General features: G+C 41.7%; 1 protein-coding gene across 1 annotated transcript in view; it reads left to right on the top strand.

The window, feature by feature from the left end:
* Positions 1-15085, top strand: part of LPP (LIM domain containing preferred translocation partner in lipoma) — a 350330-nt gene extending 335245 nt beyond the window's left edge. Inside the window, exon 16 of the mRNA XM_019472866.1 lies at positions 24-15085. Coding sequence (XP_019328411.1) covers positions 24-152 — 129 coding nt within the window. The 3' untranslated portion in view covers positions 153-15085. The remainder of the gene's footprint in view (positions 1-23) is intronic.
* Positions 15086-15434: the final 349 nt, after the last annotated feature.

Here is a 15434-nt window from a genome sequence, read left to right as displayed (position 1 = left end):
CTTGCTGTCTGCTTATTTCCTAGGACTGTGGCGGCCTCCTGTCTGAAGGGGACAATCAGGGCTGTTACCCTCTGGATGGGCACATCCTTTGCAAGACCTGCAACTCTGCTCGGATCCAGGCTCTGACTGCCAAGGCCAGCACTGATCTCTGAGTATCAACTGTGACCCTCCCCAGGATGCCCATTGGGGGATATTGCACAAGCTTTGCATGATTTCTTTCCAGCCTAGGGTCTGAATCTCTGTTTTTAAAAAAAAGTAAAACTGGAAGGCCTTGGAGCAAGAGGGCAGTTCGAGAGGCCATGTTCAGACTGCCTGTGACAGGCACCTGATTTAGATATGACTTTTCAAGAGGGTGGTGAGTGAGTCAGACCACCTGCTGTCTCTGCAGCTGATGGAGATAACTGGTCACAGCACCTAAGTTATCTGCCTGTAGAAGGAGGTCTGAACATGGTCCTAACTATATTTCTGTGTTTGATTCCTGTCTCTTAAGAAGTACATGAAGGTAGAAGGTGAAAGATGGCTGAGCTAGTTTTCTCCCATGTTATTTTGAGAACCTGACCAGCTCTCATTGAAGTCATGGGGAGCTTCCCTTTGACTTTAATAGGATCTGGATCACCAGCAGAAGTAGTTCCACTGCCCTAGAAGGTGTTGAGAGCAGACCCAGCACTCCTCTCATAACACAAACAATGCAACTTCAACTGTACTGCACCTAAGAGTGTAGGTGTGACCTTGTATCCTTGGGACACAGATTTGTTATCTGTATCTTTTTTCTTAGGCCCTTACTTGTCTCCATTCCCTTCCAGTTCAATAGGGTTTCTTCTTTTTCTTATGAAATTGTATTTTGCTATTGCATAAACTTATTCAGTAGTGATGCTTCCAATTCACAATGTATGAGCAATCACAGAAAGACGTGAGCTTGCACACACTATACACTACTCACACACACACTACACACACACACACACACAATGTGCTTTTGATTTACCAGAGGTATAAGCCAATCATGTCCATTGAAAAGGTCTTTTAAGGATGTGGGGCTGGAAACACATTTTTAAAATCCCAGTGGTTAAAAAAAAAAAAAAAAAGACTACATAGAACTGCAGTGCAAAGCAATGCTCAAAAAAATCTTATGCCACTCTCTCACCCCAATCTAGTGGGACCACTGGCAGTGTTGGTTTCTGGGTAGACATTTAAGCAATAGAGTCTTGTTCCATCTCCTGTTTATTGCAATAGGAGGATTTTCCTTCAACTGTAACAGGGATTGAATCAAGTCTTGGGATAAACATTTCTCTGGTGTTAACATGCATGATCTGGAGTTCTCATTAAAAAAATTAAGGATTTTATTTCAACAACAGCAAAAAGGATCCTCCTAAATACATGCTGTTGTTCAGTTTTTATTTTAAGAAGGCTAAAGAAGGTATTAAACCCTTCTCTATGCCATTCCAAAAAAGTAAGCATTTTTTTTTCCTTTTTCATTTTCATCCCAGCCACTTATAACTTCTTTTTGGTGAAATGTTGTTGCTGAAGAGTGCTGGGCCAGCAGCAGCATTTTCATCTTCTGTCCAGAATTAATACCTATGCCAAGGTAAATAAAAGCTGGGCACAGATGATCTTTTTTTTTTCTCACGTTGGTGGGGGTTTTTTTTAGTTTGGTTAATTAAAAAAAAAAATTAGAAATCCACAGCATTCTGAGCAGCTATAATATTCTTGTTCATGAAACCCATAATAACTAAGGTGCAAATTACATAGTGAGGGAGTAATTTTCATATCACTGAATTGACATTAATATCTTATTTGCAGATGTAATCAAAGAAAATACCTTTCTTTGCACTTAACAAATTAAGAAGCAGAACTGAAACAGTTGCAGGCTGATTGACCGTGTAAGTGACAAACTGGCACTTTTCAAGAGTAAGTTATAAGAATTTTTTTCATGCACCCACTGAAAAACAATAGATGTGGTGCTTTCATCTTTATTCTCTATAACAGAAGCCTGATATAATTATACCCACTAATGCTAAAAAGAAAAGTTAGATGAGCTAGATCGATAGGAAACAAAGACGAAAAATTGAGATACTCACTGCAGCTCCTGCAAATGGTGCATTTCCTTTCAGTTTAGCACTAACCTTTATGGAAGAGCACAGTGAAATTTAATAGCTTTAGCTGTATACAGTAAATTCAAATACAGAAATACCAGTCTGAAACCCCGGTTCCTTACACAGTTTATATGTTGGCAAACTGCACTGGTGTCAGGGAAGATTCCCAAAATTCACAGCTCAGAATGAATCCTTCTGTGCAGAAGGGTGGCATCATTAAGCAAAAGAAATCGTTCTCCACCATAGTGGCTGTGCTGAAGCAGTTTGCCTTTTTATACTAGAATTCTACCGCGGCCTTCAAGAATTTTACTGCCTCAGACGTAAACAGATTTTTTTGCACCGTGAGTCCTGCCAGGTTCCATCTGGGTTCCTGCTCCCTGAACTGTGGCACGTAAGGTACTTCTGAGCTCGCTTCTTTACGTGCAGTCTGCACCACCACCGGTCAAAAAAACCTCATAACTATTGAGCAAATCCAGTTTTAACTAACCCTACAAAAACACGGGAGGTCAGAGCTGGTATTGCTAACACCATTGTATCCTTGTGGAGGATTTTACATCTCTGCAAGCACAAGGAAGGACACGATGCACTCAGATGCAGAATAAGCCATTCATCAGGCAGCAAACATAGCTCTGATCTTCCTTATTCTTGTTAGTGTTAAATCAAGTGGCTGATGAGACTCTCCTGAGTAACACTGGGGTAATTGATGGAAACAAGCTATTGTGCCTTCCTGCAGAATGTGGCCTAGACTAAGGAGGACTGAAGTCCAGAGCTTTTGGGCTTTTTATGGCCCTGCCATAGGCTGGACTTGGAGCAAGTCATATGGCTTCTCGTCTTCTGCCTTCTGCACGAGAGGGCTTCTTTCCAACTTCCCAGGGATGTTATGGGAATTAAACTAATCACAGATTGGCCCAAACTACTGATTTTTGGAGTTCTGTCTTCTCTTTCCAGAAAAGTTTGCTGGTATGTAGGTTTGGGATTCCAGCCCACTTCAAAGCTAAGGGCCAGCCAGGAGATCTAGATCTGAATCCTTTGTGTTATTAGGGTGCTGTGGTGAGTTGGGCTGGCGTGCAGGGAGGTGAGAGCCAAACTTTTCAAGTATTAAGTACTCCATGGATGGAAGATGTTGACAAAGATTGAGCAGTGTTGATATTTGAGGTACTGTGGCTAATTTCTAGACCTGACATATCTGGGCAAAGGTACTATCATGCTTTTGTTTTCACCCCTGAAACACCAAAGCCATCTGCCTGTTGGAAGGAGCGAGCGTCCAAAACACTCTTCTTTATTTTCTCTGATGTGTGTGGTTTTGGCTTCTAAAATTGCTATAAATATATTCGGAAGATATTGCATAGATGTATATACATCACAGAGGCTCTCATCAACCGCATGTGTATGGAAATCTCCCCTCTGATGCTTCAGGATTTAATTAGGAAATGCTGGTGGACTTATCTCAATTGCACTGCAGTTAAGAACCACTGGGATATTGCTTCATCACAATATTTATCATATATTTATAATATATCCTGCTTTATCTGTTCCAAAGAAGGAGTCTTTTTGCCAAAGAGACCTAGCTTTTCTTAAGGTGCACTTCCTAGCCATGATAAAAATTCACGTCATCTGTGGCTGTGGTAATGTCAAAACTGTTCCTTTCAGAAAGAATTGGGAAGATCACACAGACATTTCTGTTCAAGTCTGCAGAGTTTTTGCTTATGCTGCTTTGGCTTTGTGTAGTGTTTATTGGCAAGTAGGGCCTGATCCCATGATTTGTATGGCCAGATGGGGCCCAGGAGGGTCCAGGATCAGGTTCTAATTTAGCAAAATATTTAAGCCCATGGGGTTTGTTTAAGGACGGGCTTTAAAGCCATTGCATGGTGTGACATAAGCGACATAAGCCATGGGTCTACCGTCATTAATACCAGACTGATTCTGTATCACCCAGTCATACAGATTTTGGTAGGATGTGGGCACAGTCAAATTTCTGTCAAATTACCCAGAACACATGAAATGGCTCCTGTGTCACCCTTACGCCAACTGCAGGAGGGCACCCGGTGGCTGATCCAACGTAACATTTGGACAACAGGAGGATGAGTTATTACAAGATCAGTGCTTTGTGTCGGGTGGCTGTGGCACTTTCCATATGTCACAAGTAGCCCTACAGCCAGATTTACTGTATCTTTGAACCACGGCTTTAAAACTGTCTACTTAAACTTTCTCCAGAAGATTGGGTTGCCTTGGTTACAGCCCAATCCTTAAGCATATCCCCAAGGCTAACACTAGTATTTTGTGAATGTGATGGTTTTATTGTCACTTCTTTTAATCATCGCCTGAATGTTGCTTTTAGAAACAGAAAGCAACACCATTGCCCTAGCCTATCAGATAATGCACCTTTGTTTTTGTTTTTTTTAATATTTTAATTCTTAGGTTTTTATCATGGCTGCAACACACTTGGGTAATGACTTAATCATAGAGGTGTAGGAGTACCAAAGTGTTTATCATAATGAACTCTACATAATAGGGTTCATCCTGATGGCAGGAGCGAGACCTTCATGAGACACAGGCCTTAAGTTGACTTTCTGCCTATCAGCAAAATGTGCCTGAGAAGAATGAGGAAAAAGTGTCTTTTAGAGAAATGGTGGTTGTTGAAGAGAACATGGAACAAGTCACACTGAAATCTCTTTGGACCTGTTACGGCTGCTGTCTCGCCATGGTCAGCCAAGCCTAGCTTAGGTTTGATAAATGCTGGTTCCTTTTGATTTTGAGAAAGTTCAGCAGACAAGGGATAACAGGACCCACGAGAAGGGCCTTGGGGGAAATCCTGTGTCTTCGCCCTCCTTCAGCATCAGAGATAAATGTTAGGCACCTGGTGCTTCAGCTGAATGGCTCAGAAAGGATTTGAGTTTATAACTGTTTTCTATTGACATCTAGTTCCTGCAGCTGGTTCATCATGTTGATTTACTATTTATTCACTGAGCTGGGTTGACTACACCTTATATAGACTTCGATACTTTAAGTCAGGGCTAGCAGAGAGAGACGTGCTGAAGAATCTCACTGTAGTGAAACTCCCACGAGAAAACACTAGTGGTGGTAATTGAGGGTTTGTTGCCAACTGATAGCAGGAACTACTTAGTACTATCTAGAGGTTAGTAAAATATAAACTGGGAGAGCTGTGAGAACACTATTTCCAGTTAGAGCTGGTCACAATTTTCACACTAAATTATGTGATGTCAGAAGGGCCATTTTTTTAATGAGAAATTCTCACTTTTTGCAATGTTATCCACAACAGTTTCTTTTCTTGCTATTATAATTAAAACCATATTGAATTTTTATCTAAATAAATTTCAGAATTGTTAACAAATATTTTCATTTTTCAAAAACCCATGTTGTCTTTCTCAGTTTTTTGTAGGTCTTGGGTTTCTTCTGCTGGTAAATTAGTTTCTTTGACGATTTTGAAAAGTTCCTTGGATAAAAATTCTATTTAAAAACAAACACATGTGTTCTTGGGAAATGGTTCAATATTGGACCTGGTGAAATAAAAAAAGCTTTTTAACTTTTCACAAAATATTTTTTCCCTACTTTTAACTAGTTTTGCTAACTTTGAAGTCACTGTTTCCAGAAAATCTAGATAATGTGACTCTTCTTAAAACAACAGTGTTACTTCTGTTGGGTTCATTTTTCTTTCCCATGTTAAAGCCATGGAGTGGCTGGCTATGGAGAATGCCAGGGTCTTCTACTGTGGCAATTGCAATTTTCTTCTTTCCCACACCCCCCCCACCCCCTGAAATTACTGAAGAATGTAAGCACGTTATGGCAACTGCCGTGAAGATCAAGAGATACTGATCAAACTTCATCTCCACGTAACCCTTCTGGCCTTGGGAATGGCATTTCTCCTTAAACATTTCTAGAAATACTACCTGGCTTCCTCAGCATTTCAAGTTTGAATCTGCAACAGTCAATTGCCCGACTGGCATTTGGAGCATGAGTGAGAATCGACTTTAAACTGTTGAAATTATAACATTCACCCAGCACCTAAAAATCTAAGGAAAAAACCTTAACCTCGGCAGGTTTCCTTGTGGACGTTGGGGAACAGCTCTCATTTCAGCTTGGTAATTCTCTGCTGTGATCTGAAAAAAACTAAGCTCAAACATTTGCAGACCTTTCTGGCATATGTACTCACCCGCACGCGTAAGGTGGTTGTGGGGCTACAACTAAGTAGAAATACAGGTTGCAATATTGAGCATTGCTACTTACACCCCACTGGGCTTTATTCCTGGCTATGTGTTCCCGGTCTCTTTGGCTTCACGTTGCATGTGGAAGCAATGGGATTGATCACTGGTATCGAGAGCACGCAGTTCAAACTTTTTTAATTTTGGTGTTTGTCCACATTTCTCATCATACCTAGACCTTTTAGAAAATGAAGAAGGAAACGGAAGCCCCAGGTGGCAGCATTACCTTTACATTTCCAGGGGTTAGAGTCCCTCACTGGGAACGTGACACTTGGGGTGTCTCTATTTTTTGCCTCTGCCTGCCTTTGTCCGCAAGCAGCTCTCTTACCCGCTTTTTCCATTTGCTCAACGTGCACTCATCTTTGTAGTGAAGATGGTATGTTACTTACTTCACAGAGGCATTGTCAGTCTTAGCTAGTAGTTGGAAAAACTTCCAGATCTTTAATCAAGTAGTTTTGTGCATGCATAGTATCAGTGGCCTGCCACATGGATATCAAAGGAAATGATTATAATTATTGCTTTTAAAATGATTATGAAATTGTGCCTTACTTTTTCAGTCATATTTAACCATGTAATTTAGAACCACATGATTGCAGGGATTTATCATGAAGAAATTTGTTTGAAGGATAGTTTGTTTGTTTTTAAATATTTTCTCTCCAAAAATGAATTTATTAGTTTTTCCTTTTTTATTTTTTCCTCCAGTTTTATTCCTTTAATATGTTTGTGTAAAAGGGCAGCCAGAATTTGCATTCCTGAGAGACAGAAGATTTTATTTGGTCTTGTATGTAGAGCTTTCATTTTCTTTTATGTTCCTTCAGGAAAATTCTTCTCTGCCCGATTACTCATACTTAGATGTCTTTAAATGCAGGCTGACCAGTAAGGGTTTTTTGTTGTTGTTTAATTTAGTGTGTGGTTTGCTTTGTGTTTTGTTTTTGTTTTTTTTAATTAACCAGATATGGGGTACTGGGGAGGCATTGCACATTAATGCAGAATGTTAATGCTAATTTTCATAGAAAAGACAAAATTAGTCTTTCCCTGTCCCCAGTGCAGTTTTGTTACTGTTTTGTGTACAACACTAATATTAAGCCAGACTGTAAAGGCAAAATACTCAGTGACCTACTTCCATTCACCAGCAAGAACCCTTTGTCAGCTGACTCCTGTTTGTTTGTTCATTTTTAAATGTCGGATTACAGAATGAGCATCTCCTAAAGATGAAAGAAAACAGTGTTTTCATGTGCAGGAAATTTGGGGTTGCAGTAACAGAACATTTTCTTTGTGAATTTGGATGTCATGGTGTTTTAAGCTCTTGCCTGGAGCCTAAATCAATTTGGCCTCTCATCCAGTTCATCTCGCTGGTGCTCCTAAAAGGCTGCAGCCCTGCAAAAGCTCATGCAGCATTTTTGGCTGCCTTCCCTTGCTCCCATTTGGTACATATTTGCACAATTTAACTGAGCTTTTCTTTCTGCTGAAGGTCAGATGCAAGCGATACGAAACACTAAACTTTATAAACAAGCAAAGCCATTTCAACCACAGCATTTTGGACTAGAATGGATTTTTAGGTGGCGCACTGTCTGCTGGCCTTTGGAGAGGGGATCCTGAGACTACATTGGGCTGGAACAGGATGCAAAGCCACAAGCCTTGGTTTTTTTAATGAACTACTTACTGTAATCCAGCTACAGTTTCAGCCTCACACTTCAGAAGCAGCTTCCAGCAGCAATGCACGTACAGGCACTTTTTCTCTTGCAGAAAGTGAAACTTTCTCAACCAGAGTAAATTCAACCTATTGCATAAGATGCTGGAAGATTTTTCTTTTTTTTTTTCCTTGGGATTCTCGCTCTAACCTCTATGTGCAGAGGATGAATAGCTTTTCTTTTTCTCCTCTTTTTTTTTTTGACAAGATTAGATGTTGCATATTGATGAGCTAGCATTTCAAAGGTCCGTGGGGCTTTGGAACATATTAAGAATCTCTGAAGTTTAATATTCACCATGTTTTAAATATTCAGAAGGAAAAGTCTGCATAAAATGGCTTTTGATAAATACGTTCTAGGGATTCTTTCTTGCTATCTTACGCAAGCGTTGTGGGGATTGTGGCTGTGCCAGTTTTGTTCCAAAGTGTCTTTTGTTTCAGCATTTCAGGACCATTTTGATCCCATTTGTATGCCCAGTGCTTGTCCTGAAGTCTTTTATGGTTTCTACTGGAACTGTACAGCAGGCAGGTGGATGCGACCAAGGCAAAAGCGTAGCTAAGCATCGTGACTCCTGAGTGTCTGCTTGATTGCTCCCCTCCTTATGACAGCTGGGCATGTCCAGCCTCTCTGTGCCTGCTTTTTGTGATGCAGGTTGGGGTTAGCTCAGTGGTCAGGCCTGGCGGAGATCTTTCTGCAAAGGTGCTCCACACCAGTGGGCATTTGAGAATGGAGAGGGCAAGATCCTGGGTGCAGGAGCAAAGCAAAGTGCCATTCAGTGCATCTCAGATCTCAGAGGGCAGTTTCCCCTTCCTTGGATGTCCCTCTTTGGTAAGAGTCTCAGCAGTAAGAGAAGTGCTTTTAGGAGAAATCCTCCCTTGGGGATGCCCTATTTCCCATGCTGTTGAAAATCCGATTGAAGCTTTAGATGAGGAGGGTCAGTTATGGGCTGCAAACACGCAGCTACTTACTGTATTATTAACTCTCTCGTTTGCCTTGCCCTTGATGTCCCATGGTACATACCATGGTGCGCAGGACAGCTTCTTTGGTCCTGCTCACACACAGCCTTGATTTTGTTGTGCCAGTCCCTGTTGAATCAGCGCCTGGTACTTGTTCTCAGGACTGCTCTGGCTTGGGCCAAGGGCGTCTTATGCTCCTGTGCAAAAGGTGGTGCTTTCAGGTTTTGGCTTACAAATACTGCAGCCCTTTCAAACTCACCTTTCCTCTCTCATGTATTCCTGACAGAAGTAGGATTTTAAATATTTCATAGCATTCTTCTTTCTTCTTCCTTTTTGCCAGATGCCTTGAAAACATTGTCAGATTACGATCTGGTTGGGGGTTTTCAGGATCAATTTCCTTTCCTTCTTGATTGCATGGTGTAGGTTTGCAATGAGGGTTTTTTCCTTTTTTTTTCCCCTTTCCTTTTTCCCCTCTTTTTTTCCCCTCTTTTTTTAGTCTTACAGAACAGATGCCTTCAGTTTATGCAGAGAAAGATTGACTATGATTAGAGCTAATCCAGGATGGCAGGATTGGACCCCCACAGTGAAAGCTAGAAAAGTGATTGCAAAAGTATTCTGTTTCTCCTGTATTAATTACACAGGAAGTTTCCATCAAAGGCTCATGTAGCACAACTGGCCTATGTAATAAGTAGCAGGGCCTGTAATTACAGTCTTGTCTTCTGCTCCTATCTGTGCCCTGACTTTCTAGGCACCGCAGTTCTATTTACATCTGTGTCTTTTAAATTTTTGATTGGTCGCTAAGGAAAGAAGAGCACAAGCCGTGAGCCCTGTGGAGGTGCAGCAAGTCTAAATGAGGGAGTCCTCCTCCTTCTCAGGTTATCTGCCTGATTTGGAACACAGAACAGAGCACGGGGAACAGGGGGGATTTTACCAGCCGTGCAGCGGAGTGGGCTGCATGCCAACTGAGTATCTTTCAAGATCTTGGAGTCTTTGTAGGACTGGAAATTTGAACCTTTTATAGGTCTTAACTAGTGTACTATCATGTGAGGGAGTTTATATATCAGCATTTCTTTGCTCGGAGCAGTTTCTACAGGATTTGACCTTTCCTTTCTGTAAGATTCAGGGTTTTATGGTTGCAAAGAGATCTTCCACATGTGGCATGAGGAAGGAGATGGCTTTTGGCATCATGCAGAGAAGCTGGGCTACAAATCCTGATATTGATGTAAAGCAAGAGTAACTTGAGTGGAAGGGGGAAGGCAGTGATTTATACCTGGTTCAGTACCACGTTCACCAGCTCTGAGCAGCAGCGAGCACAGCTGCAGGCAGATCAGCTCGCTGGGGTGTCAGTCTAGAGACCTGCAATGAGTAAATGGGCTCCTTGTGAAAGTGTTTGGTGCTGGTCACTCTGGCAGTAATCTCTCATCTCTGTGGAAACGTGCACTAAAGTTAGGGTAAAACTACAGAATGGTGCCCCCCAGTCTTTTCTTCAAGGCATACTCCAAGTGCTGTTTGATCAAGAGGAATGAAAGCCATTGTGCAAATACTATACTCTATGCAAAAAATATTAACAATCCACTATGGATACTTTTAATGTCCATTAAACTGTTATGCAAATTGTCCTTTTTCTGCAGCTTGCACTGTAATTATTTTTGGTCTGACTTCTATTTAAAAAAAACCTCAATTATTTTTTAATTTTTTTTAACTCTACTTCTAAGAAAGTTGATGCTTTAAAGGAAAAAAACCCTTACTTTCAAACATGGGCTTTTCAGGCTTCGAAATTAATAATTTCTACACCTGACCCAGTTCCTGCAGCTGCCAAAAATGAAAAGAGAAAGCTATTTAAATTTCTCATAGAACCATTTATCTCTTAAAATATGCCAAGGCAATTTGAGGTGGGGGTGGAGACTCAGCTATTTATCTCAGCAGCTTGATTTTTGTCTTTATGTTTCTAACTGTCAGGGGAAAAAAAACGGTAGGAAGCTATTCTTGGGCTATTATTGATGTATTGTGTTGCCATTATGCAGGATGTCTGCTTTGCTATATACGGAAGGACATTAATAATAGCCATCTTCCCTCCCCCCACCCTCAGTTCCTCTTTGGGAAGATGTGGTTTAAACTGGAGCATCTGCCATGTTCAAATTGCTGCTCCCGCCTCCCCTTCCCCCAATTCATTCCCAAACTAGTTTTGGGAACAGGGCTAAGGGAATAAGGAGACAGGTTATATTTGCCATTTTTCTGCCTACTTGTGTGGTTGCTCCAGGCAAGTCATTTCCATGCCATGTACCTGTCTACCCTCTTCCTTCCCATGTATTGCCCCTCCTTTCATTTTAAGTTCATCAGTGCAAAAAAACCCTTTCTCGCTGTCTTTTTCTCACAGGGGCTGGCTGGCAGAATGGGCTCAGCAACAGACCTCTGATTTGTTATTACCCAGCATTTCATATCCAGCAACGTTGGTTTCTTCATTATTTCCCCTAAGTAGGAAAATGTATTCCTGTTCCCTTTCCTTCTACCCCAGGTTTAAAACATTGTTATGAAACTTTAAAGGGTCCATCTGCTTGTTTAAAGACTCAGATGCTTGTTTTATTTTTGGAAGCAGAGTATATGGTGAACAGTAATAGTCTGATGATTAAAAAATAGCCCCACTTCAGCATTCCCCTGAAGTGCGGGAAGTCCTGTCTCCACAGGTCTGTGCCAGCAGTATGATAGCCCAGAGAGCAAAGCCAACTTGAATAGGAAAAAGAACTGGCCTGCCCCATTTCATCTGTAAGAAGAGAGGTGAAAATAAGAAACGTGGCAAAAAATAAAGTGCTTAATTGCTCTGGTTATTTTTTTTAATGGCTGTTCCTACTTCTCATGCTAATTTTGTTCCATAGAAGCTTTGCTTATCCAGCATTTCTGATAGTCAGGACCATATGCTTTTCATGGTGTCATTATTTCTACTCGTCGTTTGTTGTATCCTAGTCTTGCTCTGGTCCCTATATGGTATGGAGCCATTTTGATTCGGGCACTGAATTAAAACAAAGTTAGGAGCTCTGTCTAGGAAAGCTCACCTGGAGTTTAGCACCAGAAAATGCAATCAGAGTATTTTCCAGTTCTGATACAGGGAGGTTTTCCAAATATGAATTCTAGATGGGAGGAATGCCTTCATTTGGGAAAGTGCTCAGATTTCAAAATGAAAGGGATATGGCCATTCAGTGTAGTTTCTTGTTGTTTTTATTGTCTTCCTTGGTGGTGGCCAAGGAGAAAAATGCCACCTTCTGAAGTGTTCCCTAAACTAGAGCCAGAGCCCAGCACTTCCTCTGCAAACATTTGCTCCAGCTTGCCACACTGCTGCAGCATGAGAGCAAGGAACGCCTGCTAACGAAGCAAGGTCCACCTCATCCTCTCCATAGTCAGAGCTGCTCCCCATGGTGAGTCTGTGTCCATCTTAGGGCTTGATCCTGCCTTCCTAGTGGAAGTATTTTGCCAGAAACAGGTGTTTTCTCTCTGCCGTTAGCTATGGGACTGTGTGCAATGATTAGGATTTGAGGGAGGGAGGAGAAGATCCTGTTCCAATTAGGCTGCCTTTGTGCTAATGTTTCATTCAGGGCTATATGAGGTAAGAGCAGTTTGCACTGAAATACACAGCTGGAGGTTGTGGTTTGCGTTTCAACTATGTTGAGATGGTACCCATTGAAAATACAGAACTGGGGCACTTTTTTACATCTGCCAGTGCTTTACTGACAGCTCTGTATGGGTTGGAAACCCATTTCGGTTTGGCAAATAGATATTTTCTGCCTTGTCCCCTGAGCCTGATCTAGTTCTTTGCTTTATCCACCTAAAAAATAGTATTTCTAATGTGCCTAATGCCTAAGTAGCTGAGCACCTGACAAGCATCTAAGCAGAACAACCAGCAAGGTGAAGAGTAGGCTATTAACTGAGCTGCCTTTACAAAAAGTGTATTCCACTTTCTTCACTATGTGCCTTTTTGGAGACCTGTGGTGCTCCTTTATGGGCAGCAAAGTAATAGCCCTAGTGCCGAGCAGGGATGCGAACTATGAGAATGATGTACAACAGAAGCAAGAGGTTAATTTTGAGCATATGTTCTCCATTGGGATAAGCAAAGCAATGCCTTTATCCCATCAGCACTGCTTGTCTTAGCACACCTCATTGTCTGGTAGGCAACTGTTCAGTAGCAGAGGTACTTGGGTATATCTCTTCAAACGTCTCTGTTTTATCAGAACTCCAGTCATTCATATCTGGAGATTTTATTTGCTTAATATTGTCTCTTATAAGATCTCCATTATCCATTTTTTATATAATGTTAGAAGAGAAAATTTGAAGGTGAACCAAAGGCTGGGTGTTTGATTGGTGCTACTGTATTAAAAAGGCTGATGTGCTCTCACTTTTAATCCCCAAAATCATGTTTTAGGAAACTTTTCCCTGCTGTGGTCAGAGAGGAAATGCAAGGTTTTTTGGAAATGCAGCAAAAGGAAAGGTTTGATGTTTTGATGCTCAGTACTGCACCACTGTGACCTCCTCTGCTGTCCCTCTGGAGAGTGAGGACTGAGTATTGGTAGAGGTATGGGCAGAGCAAAGTTATGCTTGGACTTTCTCCTGATCTTGCTAGATAGGATCTGCCTTGGTCAGACTTCAACATCCTTAAGGGTCCTATAATTTCCCATGCCATGGCTTGTGTTTTGGACCTCCAGTGCCTTCTCTCCAGTTAGTCAAATGAGAGACCAGGAGTACTAATTCTGCAGTTTTGGTAACGGCACTTTCCAGCTCAGAACAAACAGCAGAGGTTTGTTGTGTTTCAGAGCCTAATCTCTCACACTGGCGTTACCTGTGAGGTCTGAACCACACATGGGTCATTCCAGAAGGATTCCTCTTGGCTAAATGCCCCTTGGCGAACCCCCCGAGGGCCGGGAGATTGGCTTAGGTCTTCCAAACTACAAGGAGGGAGTGCCCCCAGGAACGTATTTGTCCTACGTAGCTGCTATGCTTTGGCCTATCCCTGCCAACTGTAGACCTGTCTGCTCTAGGGTTCACCGGTGATGATGTTTATTGGATGTGCAGTAATTCACAGTGGATGAGGAGGCCAGGTTTGAGGCGGTATTTCAGCTTTATGGTAGCTGTTGGTTTAGCCCTTGAGACAGAGAAGGTTTTGCATTGTTGCCTTTGTTGCAGTTGGAAGGGGAGCGTGACTGACCACACTTGCTGTCCTGTGCCAGCAGAGGCGCTCGGTGGTATGGGAAGCATCTTCCTTTTAAATGTGAATCACTAGCCTAGGTATCTGGGCAAGAAAGGGGCACAAGGAGGCTTTCCCTGTATGAGGGATGCCTTCTGCTGCACACTCCATGCCCTCAGATCCTAATGAAGTAACGTTACTTGAGCTTTTAGGACTGGTCTCCTATCTGTCAGAGCTTGGGGGTACCAGAGTTTTACCCCTTGCTGAGCACAAGCACTACCCAAGTCTGTGAGGGGCCCAATCCTGCTGCCATTGGAGTTTTCCCAAATCCTGCGAGTTGCTGAGTGCACCTCCTGTGAGCTGCTGAGTAGCCTCCCTTCTCACTGAACCCATCAGGCCACTTGTCTCCTTCATTGACTACTTCCACAGGGCTTTGAGGGCACTCAGGAAATGCAATCAGCACCTTACAGGATTGCCCCGCTAGGTAATGTATGAAGTTTTTTCTCTGGTAACTTGTGTGCATGAACTGAAAACCATTTATTCCAGTTTGTTCTGAGGACAGATGCAGCATATACACGTTTTCTATATTTATAAATACATATAGATATATATATTTTATTCTCAGCTAGTTACCTCTTCTAAACTGCAATTTTCAGAGCAACCGGCATATATTTTTTATTCAACACGTAAAATGACTTTTTACAGTAAGAGAATGAAAGCTGTTTTAAGCATGTGTTTCCTGTATTTTTATTATGCATTATCCAATCATATTGAGATGTATTTTCCTCTTTGCTCTGCTCTTTCAGTTGTTATCCTTTTTATCAGTTATGCTTTTCTAATGTTTTGTAAGGGAAAATAAATATGCAAAATCACCAGATGCCTTTTTTCTTTGCAGAAGAAGTATCACAAATGCTTTTTTATTACATTTTACCAATCCAATAAACTCCTTATAAATTTCATTTTTGTTTGCTAGTGTGTGAAATTATTTTTTCAAGTTGAATGGTATTTACTTGCTCCCAACCTCCACCTGCAATTATGCTTCCTATCCTCCATCTCTCTCTCTCTTTCTTTTGGGTTCAAAATTTCACTGTGTGGCTCCTCAACATACTTAATTCAAGAGCCTCTTTCACTGTTGGGTGAAGCAAGGATGCTAGAAATATGTCACAAGAGAGGCTACCCCCTGCTTGTACTGGCCCTCTCTTGATGAATTTTGCGCTGTTCTTAAAAATGTGCACCTTTGCAGTAGAGAGCACTCCCTTCTTAAACCATGAGGTAATCTGCAGAGGTGGGTTACATGCGGAGGTTGC

Source organism: Aptenodytes forsteri, unplaced genomic scaffold (assembly GCF_000699145.1).
Source record: "Aptenodytes forsteri isolate BGI_AS27 unplaced genomic scaffold, ASM69914v1 Scaffold404, whole genome shotgun sequence".
In the NCBI taxonomy this organism is placed as follows: Eukaryota; Metazoa; Chordata; class Aves; order Sphenisciformes; family Spheniscidae; genus Aptenodytes; species Aptenodytes forsteri.
Note: the sequence above shows the minus strand (reverse complement) of the source record. Positions and strands in the feature narration are given on the sequence as shown.